Here is a 19,653-nt window from a genome sequence, read left to right on the forward strand (position 1 = left end):
AGAACTGAACTAGGACTAAAACAGGACTCACTGTAGGGACGGGCTCGAAGGTGACCGCAGGAGAAAGGAGCGGCTCTGCTCCGCACCTCACGGAGGTAAGAGCGGCTGTCATCTGATCGCTCTTTATGGACCGCTGCTGCTCGGGCTCGCGGCCCTGATTTCAGCAACTATTTGCAGGTACCCGAGCCGGTGCAAGAGTCTGTTACAGCGCGTAACTTCTACCTTCCTTTAGCGTGTTCAGAAGTCCAACTTTTTGTGTGATGGTTTGCATCTTCCTCTGTCTTTTGGGTGCGAGCGCAGGAGCCTTTGTCGGTGCAGAACGTTTCGTCGACGTTGTGGGTTTCGTCGGGGAGAAAACTTGCAACCGTACAGCACTTCAGAATCACACTGCTAGAGATTGAACATGTATTTAAATTTGGAAGCTGAACACATTCTGTACTGTCCTGTACAGGAGACAGGAGTCCCTTGGCCAGTCAGGATGCAGCGGGAGGGACGCAATACGCATTCATACAATGTAAAAAAAAAAAAAAAAAAAGGGCATGCAAAATTGCACCAAAAAAAATAAAAATAAAAAATCTGCGAAACAGCGAGACCGCGAAAAGTAAACGATAGAGGGAGGGACGAGTGTAAACCAGGCCTAAACCAGAACTGACCCAGGTCTAAACCAGGTCTAAACAGCGTGGAGTTCTTTGTCAGTCCTTTCGCCCGCGGTTACCTGAAGGTCTATGAGGGCGCATCTCCGGCGTTTCACCGCTGCTGATATCGAGGTGATTTTAGCGAATTTGTATGAAGAAAAACCCACCACTTCAATCCAGGTTTAAAAAACATTGTAACGCGCGTTACTCACATTTGTACCGAGTAAAATATTACTATTTTGTCCCCTGTAATGCCTTACATTACTGCGTTACAGCAAAAAGTAATGCATTACTGTAATTCGTTACTTTTATAACGCGTTACTCCCAACACTGGTGATCATTACCTTTCTAGTTTTGGGCACTCTACTGGTCTCATAGAAGAACAGCTAACGGCCATTAGTCTGCTAACAGCTAAGTGTTTACATTCCCTCATAAATGTGAGTAGCGCTCAAAGAACAGGCCTTATATAGACATATCCAACTAGTGCAGAATTTACATTCAAGCCATTAAAAATACATGAAAATGTCAGGATAAAATCTTGTTGCATGTGTGCATAAAATTCCTTGTTGGACCATATGTGCCAGGGTAAAGAGCATACTTATATCTGTACTATTCCATATTATTTAAAATTATTTATGATTCAATCAAGAAACAATACTGAAATAACAACATCTGTGGTCAACTTCAGTTGAAAAAGTCATTGACTGGACACTGAAAACAATGCTTTGTCCCTCTTTCTGTGGCGGTAAAATGATTCCATTCAATCAATTGAACCCTGAGGGCGACCTGTGCTCTCACTACTCTCACTTCAGAAGGGCACTTAAGACACAGAGTAAGTCTTCACCAAGGACTCCACAGTTATTTAGGCCAAATAAGTGCTCTAATCAGTCTTCCTGGATTTTTGGACACATGCATAAACACAAGCTGTACAAGCGCTAGTAAAGAGTGGGACATCTCCAATAAGTGTACTGGAAAATAACATAGAAAGTATTTAAACAGTATTATAAATTTGTTTGAATGTGAATAAGTACACTAAGTATACAATAATAAAAATGAATAGTGCATATAAATACTGTAGGCTTCTTGACATTGTTATTCAGCTGTTGAATGCCGTATTGGTTTGATTTCATTAGGCAGATTAGTGGGGGAACTGTGCCCAGAGACTGTCCCAGTGGAGTGGCAGGAAATGGGGCTAACCCGACCTCTTTCTGACCTGGCTTTATTTTCAGAAGACTAAAGCACAATGAGCTGCTCAAGCGGAACATATGGAGGTGCAAAAGAGAGGGAATCACGGAACATTATCCGCCCAATTACACAATGAGAAGAGCAGTCCTCTGCTGTATCCATGCTGCACGAAATCACTATAGCTCTGTTCTATTAGAGACGCTTGGATACACTCCACACCTGCAGACTCCACTCACCACCTGCAGACTCTACACCTGCAGACTAGACCCGCAGACTTCAAACCTGCAGACTCCACATCAGAGTCCTGCAACGGGTCAAACGGTTACCCGCAAATAGTTGCTGAAACGATGGGTTTTAATGTTCTGGAATTTTACAAGCGGGTATGCAAGCAAGTAGTGATTACATATGGGGGGATCAGGTATAAATATATAATATATATAATATATTTTTATATAAATAATAATATAAATATATATACAATACTACAATATTTAAACTATAGCCTACGTCACTGAACAGTGACCATGGCAATTTTCCCCAGCAGCATTCATAGTTTGTGGAGCTTCAGTTAGAATACTTTTAATCTGTGTGTGATTTATCACGGGCACGGATGGGTAACGGGTGGAGTGTTAACAGGTCTGGATGGGTGCAGATTTAACTTTGATATAATAATGGTGTGGTGCTGTACTACACAGGTGCGGGCGGGTGCGGGTCCCGTGCAGGACTCTGCTCCACACCTGCAAACTCCACCTGCAAGACTTCACACTTGCAAACTACACCTGCAGACTCCACTCCCCACCTACAGACTCCACTCTCCACCTGCAGACTCCCCTCCCCACCTACAGACTCCACTCTCCACCTGCAGACTCCACTCTCCACCTGCAGACTCCACGCTCCATCTACAGACTCCACTCCCCACCTGCAGACTCCACTCTCCACCTGCAGACTCCACTCTCCACCTGCAGACTCACTCCCCACCTGCAGACTCCACTCTCCACCTGCACTCCACTCTCCACCTGCAGACTCACTCTCCACCTGCAGACTCACTCTCCACCCAGACTCACTCTCCACCTGCAGACTCACTCTCCACCTACAGACTCCACTCCACCTGCAGACTCACTCTCCACCTGCAGACTCTACTCTCCACCTGCAGACTCCACTCTCCACCTACAGACTCCACTCTCCACCTGCAGACTCACTCCACCTGCAGACCTCCACCTACAGACTCCACTCTCCACTACAGACTCCACTCCCCACCTGCAGACTCCACTCCCACCTGCAGACTCCACTCTCCCATCTACAGACTCACTCTCCACTGCAGACTCACTCTCCACCTGCAGACTCCACTCAGCTCCACTCTACAGACTCCACTCCCCACCTGCAGACTCCACTCCACCTGCAGACTCACTCTCCACCTGCAGACTCCTACTCTCCACCTACAGACTCCACCTCCACCTGCAGACTCCACTCTCCACCTGCAGACTCCACTCTCCACTCTCCACTCTCCAGACTCCAGACTCTACTCTCCACCTGCAGACTCTACTCTCCACCTGCAGACTCCACTCTCCACCTGCAGACTCCACTCTCCACCTACAGACTCCACTCTCCACCTGCAGACTCCACTCTCCACCTGCAGACTCCACTCCCCACCTACAGACTCCACTCTCCACCTGCAGACTCCCTACTCTCCACCTACAGACTCCACTCCCCACCTGCAGACTCCCCTCCCCACCTACAGACTCCACTCCCCACCTACAGACTCCACTCCCCACCTGCAGACTCCACTCCCCACCTGCAGACTTCATTCTCCACCTGCAGACTCCATCTGCAAACTCCACTCCCCAGCTGCAAGCTTCACTCTCCACCTGCAAACTCCAATCTCCACCTGCAGACTCCACTCCCCACCTACAAACTCCAATCTCCACCTGCAGACTCCACTCTCCACCTGCAGACTCCACTCTCCACCTACAGACTCCCCTCTCCACCTGCAGACTCCCCTCCCCACCTACAGACTCCACTCCCCACCTGCAGACTCCATTCTCCACCTGCAGACTACCTAAAAACTCCACTCCCCACCTGCAAGCTTCACTCTCCACCTGCAGACTTCACTCTCCACCTGCAGACTCCACTCTCCACCTGCAGACTCCACTCTCCACCTGCATGCTTCACTCTCCACCTGCAGACTCCACTCCCCACCTACAGACTCCACTCCCCACCTGCATGCTTCACTCTCCACCTGAAGACTTCACACCTGCAGGCTCCATTCTTCACTTGTAGACTCCAATCTCCACCCACAGACTCCACCTGCAGAGTCTACCCACAGGCTCCACTCTCTACTTGCAGACTTCACAGTGCACTTGCAGCTCACAGTAAGAAAGTTGTGGGTTACACTCATGTATGGCCTGGGCCATTTTGTGCAGAGTTTGCATGTTTCTGGGTGGGTTCCCCCCAGGCCCTACAGTTTCTTCCATCAATGTAAACCTTAGTCCTGACCAAGGCTATGACAAGATCTGGAGATGTGTCACCAGGTGCGGCACTGCAGTGCCCACTGTGGCAATGATGGTTGAATTGCTGTGGACAAATTATGGTCATTATAAAGGCTAACCTCATCTATTATGGTTTCAGTGAGAGACTGCAGTTTGACTGGAACTTGAAAAACACATCTGTGTGTGTAATCTTCAATATCTTTGTAGTAGTATTAGTGGTATTAATTTGTACTGGCCTGGTGTGTAAATATTAGAGTGGCACGCAGTATTAGCATATGTAAAAAGGGTATGTTTGTATTTGCAATGGAGGCGTGACGAGCGATGTCTCACTGACTGTCTCAGACGGGCTGATGATCTTAGAATCAGGGTCATCTGGAAGACATTTGTGCGGATGTGTTCTCCCTCAGTCTCATTTGAATCCCTCCATTGCGGGCCCCACCATCATCTCTCTAGGGAAAGTGGAGTTCAGTGACTGGGCTGCGTGCGCATGACACCCGGCCACAGCACGCAAACTCAGCTCCTCATCTTTATATCCACTTCTGCAAAACAAACAAATCACCACATTAATGCATGTAAACAGTGAAATGTCCAAAATGGGTAGACATAATCCAAGTGCCATGGTGTTAGGAGAATAAACCAATTTTGTAGTTGCTGTGTTTTGGGGGATAAATGAAAAGCAGACCACGGTCAGTTACAACATGTGGACGATCAGGCTGTCAGCCATGGCTGACATGACCAGCACACATGTATGTTTCTGACAAAGGAGTGTCCCTTTAAGTTTTCACAATGTAATCAATGACTTTTTAAGAATGGAAATAATTTAAGTAAAGCAACACAAATATATAGATCTCCCACCTCACAACAGAACATTTCAGGATACAAAAAAACACACACACATATTTCAGATCACAATCTCCACATAGCTGAAATGGTAAGCTACACATTTGGACATATATACTGAACATTTGACACAATGAGCTTTTTGAGAATTTGTCAAATTTAACTTTTATTCAGTAATATTTGTGTCCTGATGAGTCTGCATATCAGTGGAGGATAAACACAGCAAAAGTTAGCAAAAATAGTACTTAACATGTGTAGTACTTTACTAAATAATCTTCTTTCCTTCTGCCTGAGGTCAATAGCACAGGGAGCAGAAGTGAACAGTGTCCTTGGCTGTTCAGCTCTGGCCTTCTGCCCACAGACCAGAGTCCGGACAGACAGTGACAAGTCTCCACACATTTGCTCAGTGTGGCTTGGCACACTGTACTCTCACAGAAAAACTGCTCTATTCCTCCTGTGGTCACCTCCTGCCTTTCTAGAGGTTTCTGTTTGTGTCTTCACAAATGTTACACCTAGTTATTTTAAAGTGTTATTATTTGAGGAGTACTGTCTGACATTTAACAACCCCTTTTTTAAATAAAGCTCTCAATTGCTGACACTGTTAACCTATTAGATATAGTTACATTTTGGAAATAATTGTGATTTAAATATTTCATATCCGATAAAGGTTTTAGTTCAGTTGCCCCTCCTGGTGGAAATCATCTCAGTGTTTATGCTGTGGCTGGTGTTTTGTTCCTTGAGATATTGCAGATTTTAGAAAGAATAATTCACTGGATCCCCAATAGATGGCGTAACATTGCAAAACCTAGATAATTAAGCCGTTTTCTTGGAAAAAAAAAAAAAAAAGAAATAGTGTTTAAGAAAATGCTGCTCTCTAACTGCTCATCTGTTCCCCACCAGTTCCCCCACTGCCTGTGGGACCCCTCCAGCCCACCCCTCTTCCTTCCTCCTGTCGGAGCTGTGCGTGACAGTAGCTCACTGAGAAGTGGAAATGAGACTAGTAAACAATGATTAGCTCCAGAGCCAGAGCTCAGGCAAAGTCTACCATTGGGAGAGGGAGCACCCACCCGCCCATCCATCCGTCTGCTATAGGCCTAGCACATAAGTAACGCACAGCAGCAGGGAATAGAACCCCAGACCCCCCCCCAGAGTCATCCTGGGGTCACGGCCAACCTTTCACAGCCAGGTTACACAAGGGGGTAAACACAGCAGCCACACGCACCCCAGCCCCCTCTCCCAAAGTCCCACCACAAACCTGGCCTTAATTAGCATGATGTGGATGCGATTGGCCACATGTGTATGGGCAGTGGGCACAGAAGGTGGTGTAAATGGCGGATGGGGGGTGGGAGGAGGGTGCCTATAGGAAAGAGAAGAAACAGTCTTCCCCACAGCAGTCACAGTGGATTGGAAGACTTGGCTGTGTTTCTGGTTAACCAAGAATCATTCTAGAGGCTTTGGTGCTCGGCCACACCGCATCTCTCAGACAAACAGCTCAACGGGGTATAAAAAGTACATGACTGTAAAAAAGTATTTGGCTTTTGTTGTTTCCTTTCTGTTTGTCTTCACAGCATGAATATGAGTTGTGAGACCATACATGGCTGTGGTGTGGGCCCACATAAAAATGTATGTATACAGTTTAGAGCAGCAGTTAGAGTACTGATTTAGAACAGGCCTGATACACCATATCTAATTTATAAAGTAGAAGAGGATGCGCTCTGCAATTTGTAACGCACATATTTATGGACACATCATGCAACACTTCACAAACAAACTATTTATATACAATCCCATTGTAAAGTCTTTTCTGCTTTTAATGGGCAAAATATCAATAATACAATACATGAACATGTATCCCTGGCTTTCATAAGACATCATTAGGTACCATTAACTGAGATAATTAAATATTTAATTTACTAAAATTAAGATACTTACTTATGAAGAAAAATAAAACAGAACCAATAATAAGAACAAAAATAATGTTTGATTTGCTGAGATTGTTAATAACATTATGCCTTTGTCTTTACCTGTTATTGTTGCAATGTACATACCCACTGCCATAGCCTTATTGTATATAACAATTTTACAGTTTTAATATTCTAGTTGAACGAGAGACCTGAGGGCTTATTTATCTTGATTTTTGAGTGCATCTATCTATCTATTCTTCTGCAGTTCTTGTAATTGTAACACTGAAATCCCGTCATTATGGGGAATATATATATATATATATATATATATATATATATATATATATATATATATATATATATATATATATATATATATATATATATATTATATATATATATGTATATATATATATGTATATATATATATATATATATATATATATATATATATATATATATATATATATATATATATATATATATATGAGGTTTTCTTATCTTATTATTTCCGTAAAAACATGAAGTGGACTTTTTTAACTAGAGAGGCAAAAAAATCTGTTCACCTTATTTCACCTTTATAAAAAATCTAAAAATAGGTTTAAATGACTGATCTGTCTGCTTTTTTAGATGATCATCATCTGTAGTCTAGTTATTTCCCATTGTGTTTGGTGGAGCCTACAGCCAAAGTTTAAGATCTTTTTAATCAGCAGCGCGATGTTCACGGCAATAAATAAAGTTAGCGAACAGAATTAGGTGTTTTAACTCACATTTTTAGCCTGTTAATTTATTTACTATTTACTTTTGTTGTTTTCCACACTTACAAATAGCGAAATAGCCTATGAAAAGTCTAGAAATGTTTAGGAAATTGAAACTCGTTCTAGACAAACCTGCAAACTTCGCGGGATTTTGCGTAGCCTAAAACTATAGCGTATGAGCCGTCAAAATCAATTTTGACCGCCCTCGATCTCAAAATGAATAAGAAACAATAAACAAAAAAGAAGCTCGGTGCGTTTCCCTGGGACGCGGACACCAGTTGCCTGTCGGTGCGCGCACGGCACGTCCGAAGCGCGGTTGTGCCCGCCGCTCACTGCGCTCTTCTGCGCTCACTGGAGACGCGCGCCTTCGACACCGAGCGACAGCGCGGAGATAATGTGGAGGGGTTTGCTGGGCTACCACAATGGGAGGAGTATGAAAGTTATCTTGAGCCCTGCCCACAGCTGCTAAACATATAAGACGTGAAGAGAAGCAAAAGGCAGGCACTTAAGCCTTAAAACTTGAGAAAGGAAAGCAAACTTAACTAATATATTTAAAATATTCATTATTCATTCAATTTAATAGAATTGTCCATTTTTATATACCAAACCTTTTTCTATCAAATTGTAACTGATCAAGAGGGAGCATTTTGAAGCGCCTAACAATTTTCCACAATGGACAGTGAGTTTGGACTGAAGAGCAGCAGCCTCATCAGAGAATGGAGTGGACAGGTCCAGCCTGCTCTAGTGGCCACTTTTGTGTTCCTCTTCTGTTTGGAAGCTTGTCTGTGGGTGAGAAACCTCCGGCTCAAGAGAAGACTGCCCGGACCCTTTGCCTGGCCAGTGGTGGGCAATGCCATGCAGCTGGGGCAGATGCCCCATATCACCTTCGCCAGGCTGGCCAAGAAGTATGGGAATGTGTACCAGATCCGCCTGGGCTGCAGTGACATTGTGGTCCTGAACGGAGACAAGGCCATCCGTCAGGCTCTCATTCAGCACAGCGCTGAGTTCGCAGGCAGACCAAACTTTGTGTCGTTCCAGATGATTTCTGGAGGAAGAAGTCTGACTTTTACTAATTACAGCAAACTGTGGAAAGTACACAGGAAAATTGCCCAATCCAGCCTGCGAGCGTTTTCCTCCGCAAACAGTCAAACTAAAAAAGCCTTTGAGCAGCACATCACAGCTGAGGCCATGCAGCTGGTACAGATATTTCTGCAGCAAAGTTCAGATGGACAATATTTTGACCCGTCTCATGAATTCCCAGTAGCTGCTGCTAATGTCATGTGTGCCCTGTGCTTTGGGCGGCGCTACGGCCACGATGACCTGGAGTTCAGGACTCTGCTGAGGAAAGTGAAAAAGTTTGGTGAGACCGTTGGTGCTGGCAGCTTGGTAGATGTCATGCCCTGGCTGCAGTCTTTCCCTAACCCGGTGCGCAGTGTCTATGAAAACTTCAAAAGCCTTAATGAGGACTTCTATACATTTGTGAAAAATAAAGTTGTGCAACACAGAGAGACTTTTGACCCCGATGTGACCCGGGACATGAGTGATGCCATCATAAATGTAATAGAGTATGGGAAGGACAGTGGGCTAAGCAAAGAATTTGTTGAGGCAACGGTGACAGATCTGATCGGAGCAGGTCAAGATACTGTGTCCACAGCCATGCAGTGGATCATCCTCCTCCTGGTTAAGTATCCAGACATTCAGGCCAAACTGCACACTCTCATAGACAAGGTCGTAGGCCCAGACAGGCTGCCGACCCTCGAGGATAGGCACGGCATGCCCTACCTGGATGCTTTCATCTATGAGACCATGCGCTTCACCAGCTTTGTTCCGGTCACGATCCCTCACTCCACAACAGCAGACGTCACTATTGAAGGACTGCACATTCCCAAAGACACAGTAGTCTTCATCAACCAGTGGTCAGTAAACCATGACCCTCTCAAGTGGACAGACCCACAGATTTTTGACCCTTCACGTTTCCTGGATGAGAATGGAGCTCTGGACAAGGACCTAACCAATAGTGTCATGATCTTCTCCACAGGTAAAAGACGCTGCATCGGTGACCAGATCGCCAAAGTGGAAGTGTTTTTATTCACAGCCATTCTGCTGCATCAGTGCTGCTTTGAGAGTGACCCCTGCACTGTGGTCTCATTGGACTGCTCATACGGGCTGTCACTGAAGCCCCTCCACTTCTGTCTGAGAGCCAAGCTGAGGGGGAAGCTGCTGGGCTTAGTGTCCCCGGCATGAACAGCCTGTTCTCATAATGTGACATTTAGCACCAATGAGTATGGGCATGTCTGCACTAAAGCTTATTGTTGTAAAATGCTCATTTTAAATGTGATATTTGGTCCAGTGCGACTTGTGTTTGAACTATATTGAAATAGATTTAAATAAGTTTTAAATAGTATAAACAGTTCTTATAGACGGTCAGTAAGTATTCAATGTATGCACCACAAACAACTTCATACTTGATCGTAATCTGTTGGTGCGTTGTATATTATTTTATTAATGAATACCAGCAAAATCTACCACTAAAATGTCTAAGGTTTGCTGTGATGTCAATGTTGTTTGTGAATATTTACAATTGATTATTATGAACAGTAATATGTTTTTTGAATGCGTTTTAATCATTGTCATGTTCAACATTACATGAAAATGTTTTGGTGTTCAGGTATATTTACAATATAATGTCAATATAATGTATCTACTGTACCAGAAATATATGAAGACATTTATAAGACTATATTGAGGAGTGAGGTGTTTTTGATTGAAGTCGTGGAGAGATAGTGAGTCTTTATGGCATTTGAATTTTTATTTTTGCAATCAGAATCCATTCAAGAATCTGTGGAATGTTTACAAATAAAGAATTTTAAAGCTATATCATTTCTCATTTCTGTTGAGATAACAGAAATGAGATTACACTGACAACTTTTTTGTTTTGAAAGGTGACAGTACCTTGCTGATCATCCTGGAATGTTTTGTATGCATTCAAAATAAGGTTCTGTTAATTAAATGCTGAAGTGTTTTGTGAGAAATAAGCTATATCTGAAATTAATCAATAAAGAGAAGGGTGATTATCTTTGTCTGTCTATGTTTGTCTGAATAAATAATAAAAAGAATCTTTCGATGAAGTTAAAAAATATCACACAGTACTGCCAACTATGTCATATGGGCCCTTTACGTAGATATCATTACCATCAGACTTAATTTAAAAAAATGTTTACACCATGCACACAAAACAACAAATACAGACTTGATGGAAATATTTGAAGAGTGTATGTGGTGGGATTTAAGATTATGAACTAACTATGAACTAACTAGCTGTGAATAAAAACATTTCCTTCATTAAGCACCAAGAGCCATAAATGTTTTTTTTGTTTTGTTTATTATAATCACACATTATTTCAAAATGCTAAGTTTTTCAGATTTCAGAGAATAGAGTCTCAGTTACAGCAACAGAGTGATGAATATGAGATATTTTAAGAAGCCTTTTCCAGTGGCGCAGTTGGAAAGTGACCAAAGCAGGAATGTGGGACTGACATTTGTACATAATTGTCAAAATGGGAGGAGAGAGATAGTTGACTCTTCCCACAATAGAGATAGATTTAAGCAAAGTGCAAAGTGCACTGCCCCACACTGGTCATCAGAAGAGCCTCTGCTGAGCACTAGAGCCTCATCAGTCTGTTTAACTATACAACAGGAAAAGGATTAAGATCAAATCTGAGCTAAATTTTAGGACAGCTTCGTCTACGCACAGTGAAATACTTTCAAAATGATGGACCAAGAGGACAGCGAGTTTGGACTGAAGAGCAGCAGCCTCATCAGAGAATGGAGTGGACAGGTCCAGCCTGCTCTAGTGGCCACTTTTGTGTTCCTCTTCTGTTTGGAAGCTTGTCTGTGGGTCCGAAACCTCCGGCTCAAGAGAAAACTGCCCGGACCCTTTGCCTGGCCAGTGGTGGGCAATGCCATGCAGCTGGGAAAGATGCCCCATATCACCTTAACCAGGCTGGCCAAGAAGTATGGGAATGTGTACCAGATCCGCCTGGGCTGCAGTGACATTGTGGTCCTGAACGGAGACAAGGCCATCCGTCAGGCTCTCATTCAGCACAGCACTGAGTTTGCAGGCAGACCAAACTTTGTGTCATTCCAAGTTGTTTCAGGGGGCAAAAGTATGACTTTTGGAAATTACAGCAAACAGTGGAAGATGCACAAGAAAATTGTCCAGTCAACAATCAGATTGTCCAGTCAACAATCAGAGCTTTCTCATCAGCCAATAGCCAAACCAGAAAAGCCTTTGAGCAACAGATTGTGGCTGAAGCCACAGAACTAGTGGAGATTTTACTTAGACACAGCTCTCAGGCTCAGTATTTCAACCCAGCCCATGAGCTGACAGTAGCGGCAGCCAATGTGATTTGTGCTCTGTGCTTTGGAAAGCGCTATGGACATGACGATGTCGAGTTTCGAGCCTTGTTACAGAGAGTAGATGAGTTTGGAGAGACTGTGGGGGCGGGCAGTTTAGTGGATGTGATGCCATGGCTTCAGTGTTTTCCAAATCCTGTCCGCAGTGTTTTTAAAAATTTCCAACAATTAAATAAAGAGTTCTTTAGTTTTGTTCATGACAAGGTAGAGCAGCACAGAAAAACATTTGACCCCAATATAACCCGTGACATGAGTGATGCATTCATTGGAGTTATTGATAAAGGCCAGAGTGCTAATGGGCTAACCACTGACTACACTGAGGGGACAGTAGCAGACCTGATTGGGGCTGGTCTCGACACTGTCTCCACTGCCCTTCACTGGCTGCTACTGCTCCTGGCCAAATACCCCCATATGCAAACCAAACTCCAAGAAGTCATTGATCAGGTGGTAGGGCGAAGCAGGTTACCTTCAATGGAGGACAGAAAGCAGCTGGCCTATGTGGACGCCTTTATTTATGAGACCATGCGCTTCACCAGTTTTATTCCTATCCCCCTCCCCCATGCCACCACCTCAGATGTCACCCTCCAGGGCTGCCACATCCCCAAAGACACAGTGGTCTTCGTCAATCAGTGGTCTGTCAATCATGACCCTTTAAAGTGGAAGGAGCCACACATTTTTGACCCCTCACGCTTTCTAGATAAGAACGGCTCCCTGGACAAAGATATCATTAACAGCGTTATGATCTTTTCTGTGGGGAAAAGGCGATGCATTGGGGACCAGATCGCAAAAGCTGAAGTTTTCTTGTTTTTTGCTATATTACTGCATCAGTGTAGCTTTGAGAAATGCCCTAGCGAAGAGGTGACAATGAACTGCAATTATGCGTTAACACTGAGGCCTATACATTACAAGATCTCAGCCAAGCTCAGGGGAGACCTACTCAAAGACAAATAATCTGCTTAGAATCATTCAACATTGTTTACATAGATATTGTATGCTGTTAAAAATGTCTACAATATGTTTAAATCCTATTTAAAAAGGCAATTGCATTATATGACAAAAGGTTAAAATTCAATGCACTGGATCAAAAGCAATCTTATACAGAAAAATTCCACGCTTCTGGGAAAGTAAAAAGCTATTTTTATAATATGAGCGAATTAGCTGAATTACCATGTTAGATTTTAACAATGAACGCTAAAATGTTTTTGATACAGAGGTAATTGTGCTATTGTTTTGCTGTCAAATGGATGCTTGCTATTAACTCAACTAGACAGTGAGGCAGCCACAACCTTTCATCATTTATAACACTCAGTAACACGATACATAAGCCACAATTTGTACTCAAAATAGTCTCCAAGCAAATCACTTGTCACTAATTACATTAGCTTGTTTATTGTCTATTATGTATTTTATAGTCTAGTGTAACGATATGAAAGAATGAGAGCCTCGCACATCAATTACTAGAGATGGGTGCGTTGGAGGAGAGGGAGCAGCCCAAGAACATACAGAAATGTATGTATGTATGTGGGTCTTTTTGAAAACAAATTTGTATTTAATTCTGCTCATAACCAATATTTATCAAGCATAATTAAATGGTTTAGATACATTGATGACAGTTTTTGTATATTCCATGGCAGCATTCAACAGCTGGAAAGCTTTGTGTCACTCTTAAACAGTTTTGATTCCAACCTTCAATTCACTGCACAATTTAGTTCTAACAAAGTAAGCTTTTTGGACATGTGGGTACAAAAGGACAATGGGAATATTATCACCTCATTGTATCGTAAAGAAACTGACAAAAACACTTTACTGTTGGCCTCTAGTTTCCATCCGACTCCCCTAAAAAGAGGTTTGCCTACAAGTCAATTTTATCGATTATGAAGAATTTGCCATTCCACTGAGGACTTTATTCAACAAGCCACTGACATGAAAGTGAGATTCCAACAACGAGGGTACCCTATGTCTTGGGTTGATGATGCTTATGGGCAGGCTCTCCATAAGTCAAGGACAGATTTATTAAAAAAGAGCACCAAAAGGCAAAAACATTATTCCGTAACCTGTATCACCCAATATTCGACCCATACACCTGCAATTAAATAAATTTTCCTGAAATATTGGCATATTTTGAAATCAGACCCGGAAATTTCAACCATCTTTAAAGATCCTCCACTCTTTGTTCACAAACGAGGCAAAAATCGTACAGACTATCTGGTACGGGCCAATTTCACAAACAAAACTAAACTATCCTCCCAATCTCTATTGCACCCTCTACCCAATGGTAACTACCAATGCGGCAGCTGTGCTCAATGCAATAATACAGTAAAAATGGATAATTTTTTACATCCTCACACTGGTAAAAAATATCCCATAAAAAGTGTTATCACATGTGCATCTACACATGTAGTCTATATGTTGAAATGTCCATGCAGCCTAGTGTACATTGGCAAGACCACAAGAAAACTTAAACAAAGAATAAGTGAACACAAGAGCTACATCAGAAGAAACAACCGGGACTACCCAGTAGCAGTACATTTTAATGATCAGAGACATGATATTTGCTCTCTACGTTTCTGTGGCATTGAGCATGTCCCCCCTCCACCCAGAGGAGGGGACCATGACCGCATACTTAAACAAAGGGAAGAATTTTGGATTCACACTCTCCAAACTTTAGCTCCTAAAGGACTCAATGATGATTTTAATCTAAGCATCTTTTTGTAGACATTAATTTACATCAATAGGACTCTCGCTTTGGGTGGGCTGTATATGGGCTACAGCTTAAGATTCATTGTGTATATATATATAGATGTGTATATGGCACGACAGCATTATTTTATAGTTGGGTGAGTGTATACTATGTCTATATGTATCCATATATTCTTCTTACTTTTCTAATATTATTCTATGATTGTTATATGATGATTTCATTATTATTATTTGTATTATTATTACACTATATGTTGACTGTCTTTGTTTTTTGAATTATGGGGTTTTGTGTGCACTGTTTCTTTATGACCTGTCACCCTTGGGTGCTTGCCACACCCTATTTAAGATGGCCACCTGAGCTCTTTTGTTTGCCTGACGAAGGCCTAGTGCCAAAACGTTGCGCGGTTTGTCCTAATAAATTTCACAATTTGCAAGTAAGACGGTGTGCGGGATTTTTTCTGTATAGTCTAGTGTAACCAAATATAACAATGTAATTAGGGTGACCATATTTCCGGGGGGGGCACTAAACCAGGACTAAACCAGGTCTAAACCAGGACTAATCTTGGAGAGAAAACGCGGAGCAGTTTGTCCGCAAAGCGCCGCGTTTAACTCCGTGAGGTGCGGAGCTGAGCCGGACCTTTCTCTTGCAGTCACCTCCGAGCCCGTCCTGACGGTGAGCCCTGTTTCAGTTCTGGTTTAGTCCTGGTTTAGTCCTAGTTCAGTCGTGGATTAGTCCTCCTCTTCAGTCCTAGAATCAGTCCTGGGTTAGTCCTGGTTTAGTCTTGGTTCAGTCCGTGCCGTAGGCAGCGCAAAAAATTGATATAATCTCGGGTTAACGGGCAGGTGCGGTCCTGTCCTGCGCGGGTGCGGTGTTGTACTGGGGTCTCCAAAAATGGACCCGTGCGGGACTCTGCGCTGTTGGGCTCCATTATGGAATAAATGAATCTTCAGTTTGTTACATAAAGAAGGAGGAAAATAACACAAGGACGACAGCAGCAATAAGTTTTAAGAAGGAAGTAAAAAGGGTTGCACCTGTCCTGTCTAAGAAAAGTGTATAAAGTTTGTGGTGAGGGGTTTTACAGCCTTAACACAGATAGAATAATTGTAAAATATAAAGCAGACTACTTCACAGATTTCACCTATCGCCTGTCATTTTTAGAACGTAACCCCTGCGATAAACGAGGGACACTGTACTCTCACCTCACAACCTGTGCACATGGACTCTCACTTGTCCCGACCGGGATGGAAAACTGAAATTTCTTGTACAAGTCATTGTTAAATGCGCATTTGTGCTTCGGTATGTTGCAGACTGACCGACTGTTTGTGTCTCGCTCCTTCTGAGTCACAGACGCTACGAGAGACGCTCAGTTTAATGAGCGGTACTGAAAACCCGGACATTTGCATCACTTTATAAAAAAAAAAAAAACCCGGACGCCCCGGACAGGACGCAAAATACGGACATGTCCGGGGAAAAACGGACGTTTGGTCACCCTAATGTAATAAATGGATAAAATATGGTGTGAAAATGTGTATTAGTCAAAGCAGACAAACTGTTCTGGGCTGGGGCAGGTCAGGGGGGTCAAACAGATAATAATAGCCCCTGATGTCTGGTTTGTGTTGTTGTTGAAAGATTCATGTGGTTTAGCGGCCATGCATGCTGTTGTTCTCACAGCGCACCACCAACGGCTCCTCTCATCCAACTTTAATAGGCCTCCCCTGCACTTCTCACTGATGTCATCTCTATATTAGGAACACATTGAAAAGAAAAACTGTCCATTCCCTTCACTGACATCAGAGCTAATAATGGCTACTAACAACAAACACACTATCATCTCAACGGTAGGCCTTGTTGAGTTATGAATGTGCACAGAAATACATAAAGAGCTAGACTTTCCCAGGCGTCAGTCGTGACCCATTCTGACATAGGCCACCTGTGTTTGTTAGTTCCTGTCAGAGTAATTAGGCCTTTCCATAGCTTCTCATGAGAGATTTTGCGCTAGCTGCATTTTCACCAGTGGAACCCAATTTCCCCTTGTGTGTTCCTGTGAGAAGAACTATTACAGTGACTTATGTCCAGGAGTTGGTGGTTTACATCACTGGTTCGCTTTTAGTCCGTCGGCTCCTGTCTCATGGGTCATCTGTGAGCGATCCACCTGCATGCTTGCGGTTGCGGCCCCGTGAATAAACTCAAAAGGGAGATATGTATTCACAGCATTGCCACAGAGCAAGCTAGAAACATTCTGTACTATTGCTGCGATTACTCCACACCACAAGGACTCCTAAAGGGAGGATTGGTGTGCCTGACCTCCCCCCAACGTTTCCATTTGCGTCTCCCAAAACATCAGTGAAATGTGTGGCTGAAAGACTCCCTTCTCGATGTTGGACGCAAATACCCGGCGACCCCTCAACCTGTGGACTCTCACTCCTCGAAAGAAAACAGAGTGCTGAGGCAGACACTCCTGCAGGCACATTCTGCACGTACGCATCGCCGCTGACTGACCTCCCACAATGTCTTCCAAGCTCTGTTCAACGCTGCATCCAAATTCGTCTGACACACAGCAGAGGTAGAGTTACATGCAAAAAAATGTACGCTGTCCACTGCCATCATCCGCGGAAACAAAACGGAACACTGATCATAGCGCTGGCTCCAATCTCACGTATATTTTCACCATTTCTGTCTGTAACACTGCACTTCACACCGGCTACAACCACAGCTACGTTCTCCATCCAAATATGAAACCCAAACAGCGGATCAGATTGTTATTCTACTGTTTCTTCCTCTTCTGAAAATATGTAAGTATGCAACTCAATAAACTTTTCTTAGAATCAAAAGATTAAAAAGAATATGGAAAAAAGAGCAGTCATGCAAAAAAGACTTCCAGACAAACAACAAAGGCCTATGCGCTAACCCTAACCAAGATATTAACAGGAGAAGATTTGAAAATCAAAGTTAATTGGATAATAGAGCTGTAGAAGTTTGAATTCTTGGTGGGCTTGTGTTTTTCTAATTTTCCTCCTATCCTCATTATGCTTCGCAAAAGACAGTGGAAAGTGGAAATAGTTGCACTTTGCATTTTGATGCAGACTAATGTATTCCAGAGTTTTTGTGTTGTTTCCCCTGCCATGAAACCCCCCAATGGAATTATGTCATGGGCGCAGACAAAGAACAGGAACTGTAATGTTGTTCCAACTGAAATCCGTACCAAATTATGCCACTAGTCTTTATAGCATTTTATTCAACCACACATGACCCCTGACCTTCTGGGTTGTCCCGAAGATCTGAAGTGGCCTTTTGTTGTACGCCTGTTGGTTTTTCTGTTTTGGAGCAATGGCAAGGAGGAGACCTTTGATACATTAAAACACAATATTTCATTCCGTTTGCTGCCCTTCTTTCCATATTCCATTGGCCTATTTTGAGGAAGTGCTAGAGGAAGTGATCCGTGTTGGTCAGCGTCAAAGGCCAGCATGTGGTTTGTGTTCACAAATGGGAGTCCAGCGTAGTCACTCTTACAAAGTGGTCAGGTTTGTTTGATATGGAAAATGAACAGGCCTGTCTCCACTGATTTAAGTCCAATAGTGATGTTGACTGCCAAAGCAGGAAGTGGTGTATGTAATGTGATGTTCTTAAAATGGAGGGGGTGGAGTTAACATTCAAGTCGTTCGCTTTCATACATTTCATGTTCTCATCACATCAATGGAAAGCATTAACCTGGCTCATTAATTTGGCTCGTGAGTTCTACACAGTTCTTTCACTGAAAACGATCAGAAAATGATGGTCGAAGCATCACAACAGCGGAAGAAGCCGAAAAATCTAACATTTGTTACATCCAATTGAGAGAAAAGCACAGGCATCTTCCCTGTCCACAAATGCAGAAAGTGCTTACCTTCTGCACACTTCTCACAAACAAAATAGTACATATTGACACTGAAATAGGCTAAAGTACGTCTGTCGGTGTTACTGTGTTTGCTTTGGTTCGTTTACGGGCTTGGCCTTTGGCTTCTGCACAGACTTCAATGCTGCTCTGTGACTGGTCTGCCCACCCAATTAACCGTACACTCCAAGATGGATTCTTGTGATTTTGTGAACTCACAAATATTACAACAACCCACTTTGCTGTGCAAGGTTAGAAAAGAATATTAGATTATAAAGAAAATATGTTTATATTTGCTATCTGGTCTTGCCTCTGCGGTCTATTTACACGGCTATAGGACATACTTTCTCATTGGTGTGTCTCTGTCTCAAGAGAATACTTGAAGCTGAAGACCATTATCCACATGATCTTATGCAACAGGATGAACCTCCACAGAATGTCCCAGAGTATTTTTCATTATTTTACTCTGCAGAAACAATGTCATTACACTTTTTATCAGTCCGGTGTCCATTAAAGGTTAGCAAAAGAGTTTGGGCTTTTGGGTCTTAAATGTAAATAAAGCTGACATTGTGTAAATACAAACTCGGAAAAATCAGACTTTCATGTTCTTTTGGCAGTTTGGCCACTGTTTGTTTACATCAGAGAACTGTGGATGGAGGTGAGTCACGTGAGGGGCGTCTTGATGCAGACTGTACTACTGGATAGGGCCATCTGGGTGAAGGTCTCCAGCCAGACATCTCTTTTCTGTCTCATCAAGGGCCAAGTTTATTTCTTTTCTTAATCGTTTTCCATTTGAATAATTAAATCCTGTAATGTGTTATAAAATACATGTATATAAATCTTTTTTTTTACTTTTT

At 42.9% G+C, this 19,653-nt stretch overlaps 2 protein-coding genes across 3 annotated transcripts; both read left to right on the forward strand.

Annotated features, from left to right (window-relative positions):
- The first annotated feature begins 8,333 nt into the window (after positions 1 to 8,333).
- On the forward strand, positions 8,334 to 10,870 carry LOC110155248 (cytochrome P450 1B1-like). 2 transcript variants are annotated; one of them, XM_055156409.1, is made up of 2 exons: positions 8,334 to 9,724; positions 9,847 to 9,953. In XM_055156409.1, exons 1-2 carry the CDS (start codon positions 8,481 to 8,483, stop codon positions 9,848 to 9,850), a joined length of 1,248 nt encoding a protein of 415 aa, XP_055012384.1. In that variant the 5' UTR covers positions 8,334 to 8,480; the 3' UTR covers positions 9,851 to 9,953. The 2 variants fall into 2 exon arrangements, with proteins under 2 accessions (XP_055012384.1, XP_055012380.1); XM_055156405.1 differs by having other exon boundaries at positions 8,334 to 10,870.
- Positions 10,871 to 11,552: 682 nt separating this feature from the next.
- Positions 11,553 to 13,175, forward strand: LOC110155297 (cytochrome P450 1B1-like). Its single transcript, XM_055156396.1, is given in 2 exon segments — positions 11,553 to 12,021; positions 12,024 to 13,175. Coding segments are annotated over 2 exon segments (1,596 nt in total). The 5' UTR covers positions 11,553 to 11,577.
- The last annotated feature ends 6,478 nt before the right edge of the window (positions 13,176 to 19,653 follow it).

Source organism: Boleophthalmus pectinirostris, unplaced genomic scaffold, assembly GCF_026225935.1.
Source record: "Boleophthalmus pectinirostris isolate CB_2022bp ecotype Guang Dong unplaced genomic scaffold, ASM2622593v1 HiC_scaffold_10, whole genome shotgun sequence".
Taxonomy (NCBI): Eukaryota; Metazoa; Chordata; class Actinopteri; order Gobiiformes; family Gobiidae; genus Boleophthalmus; species Boleophthalmus pectinirostris.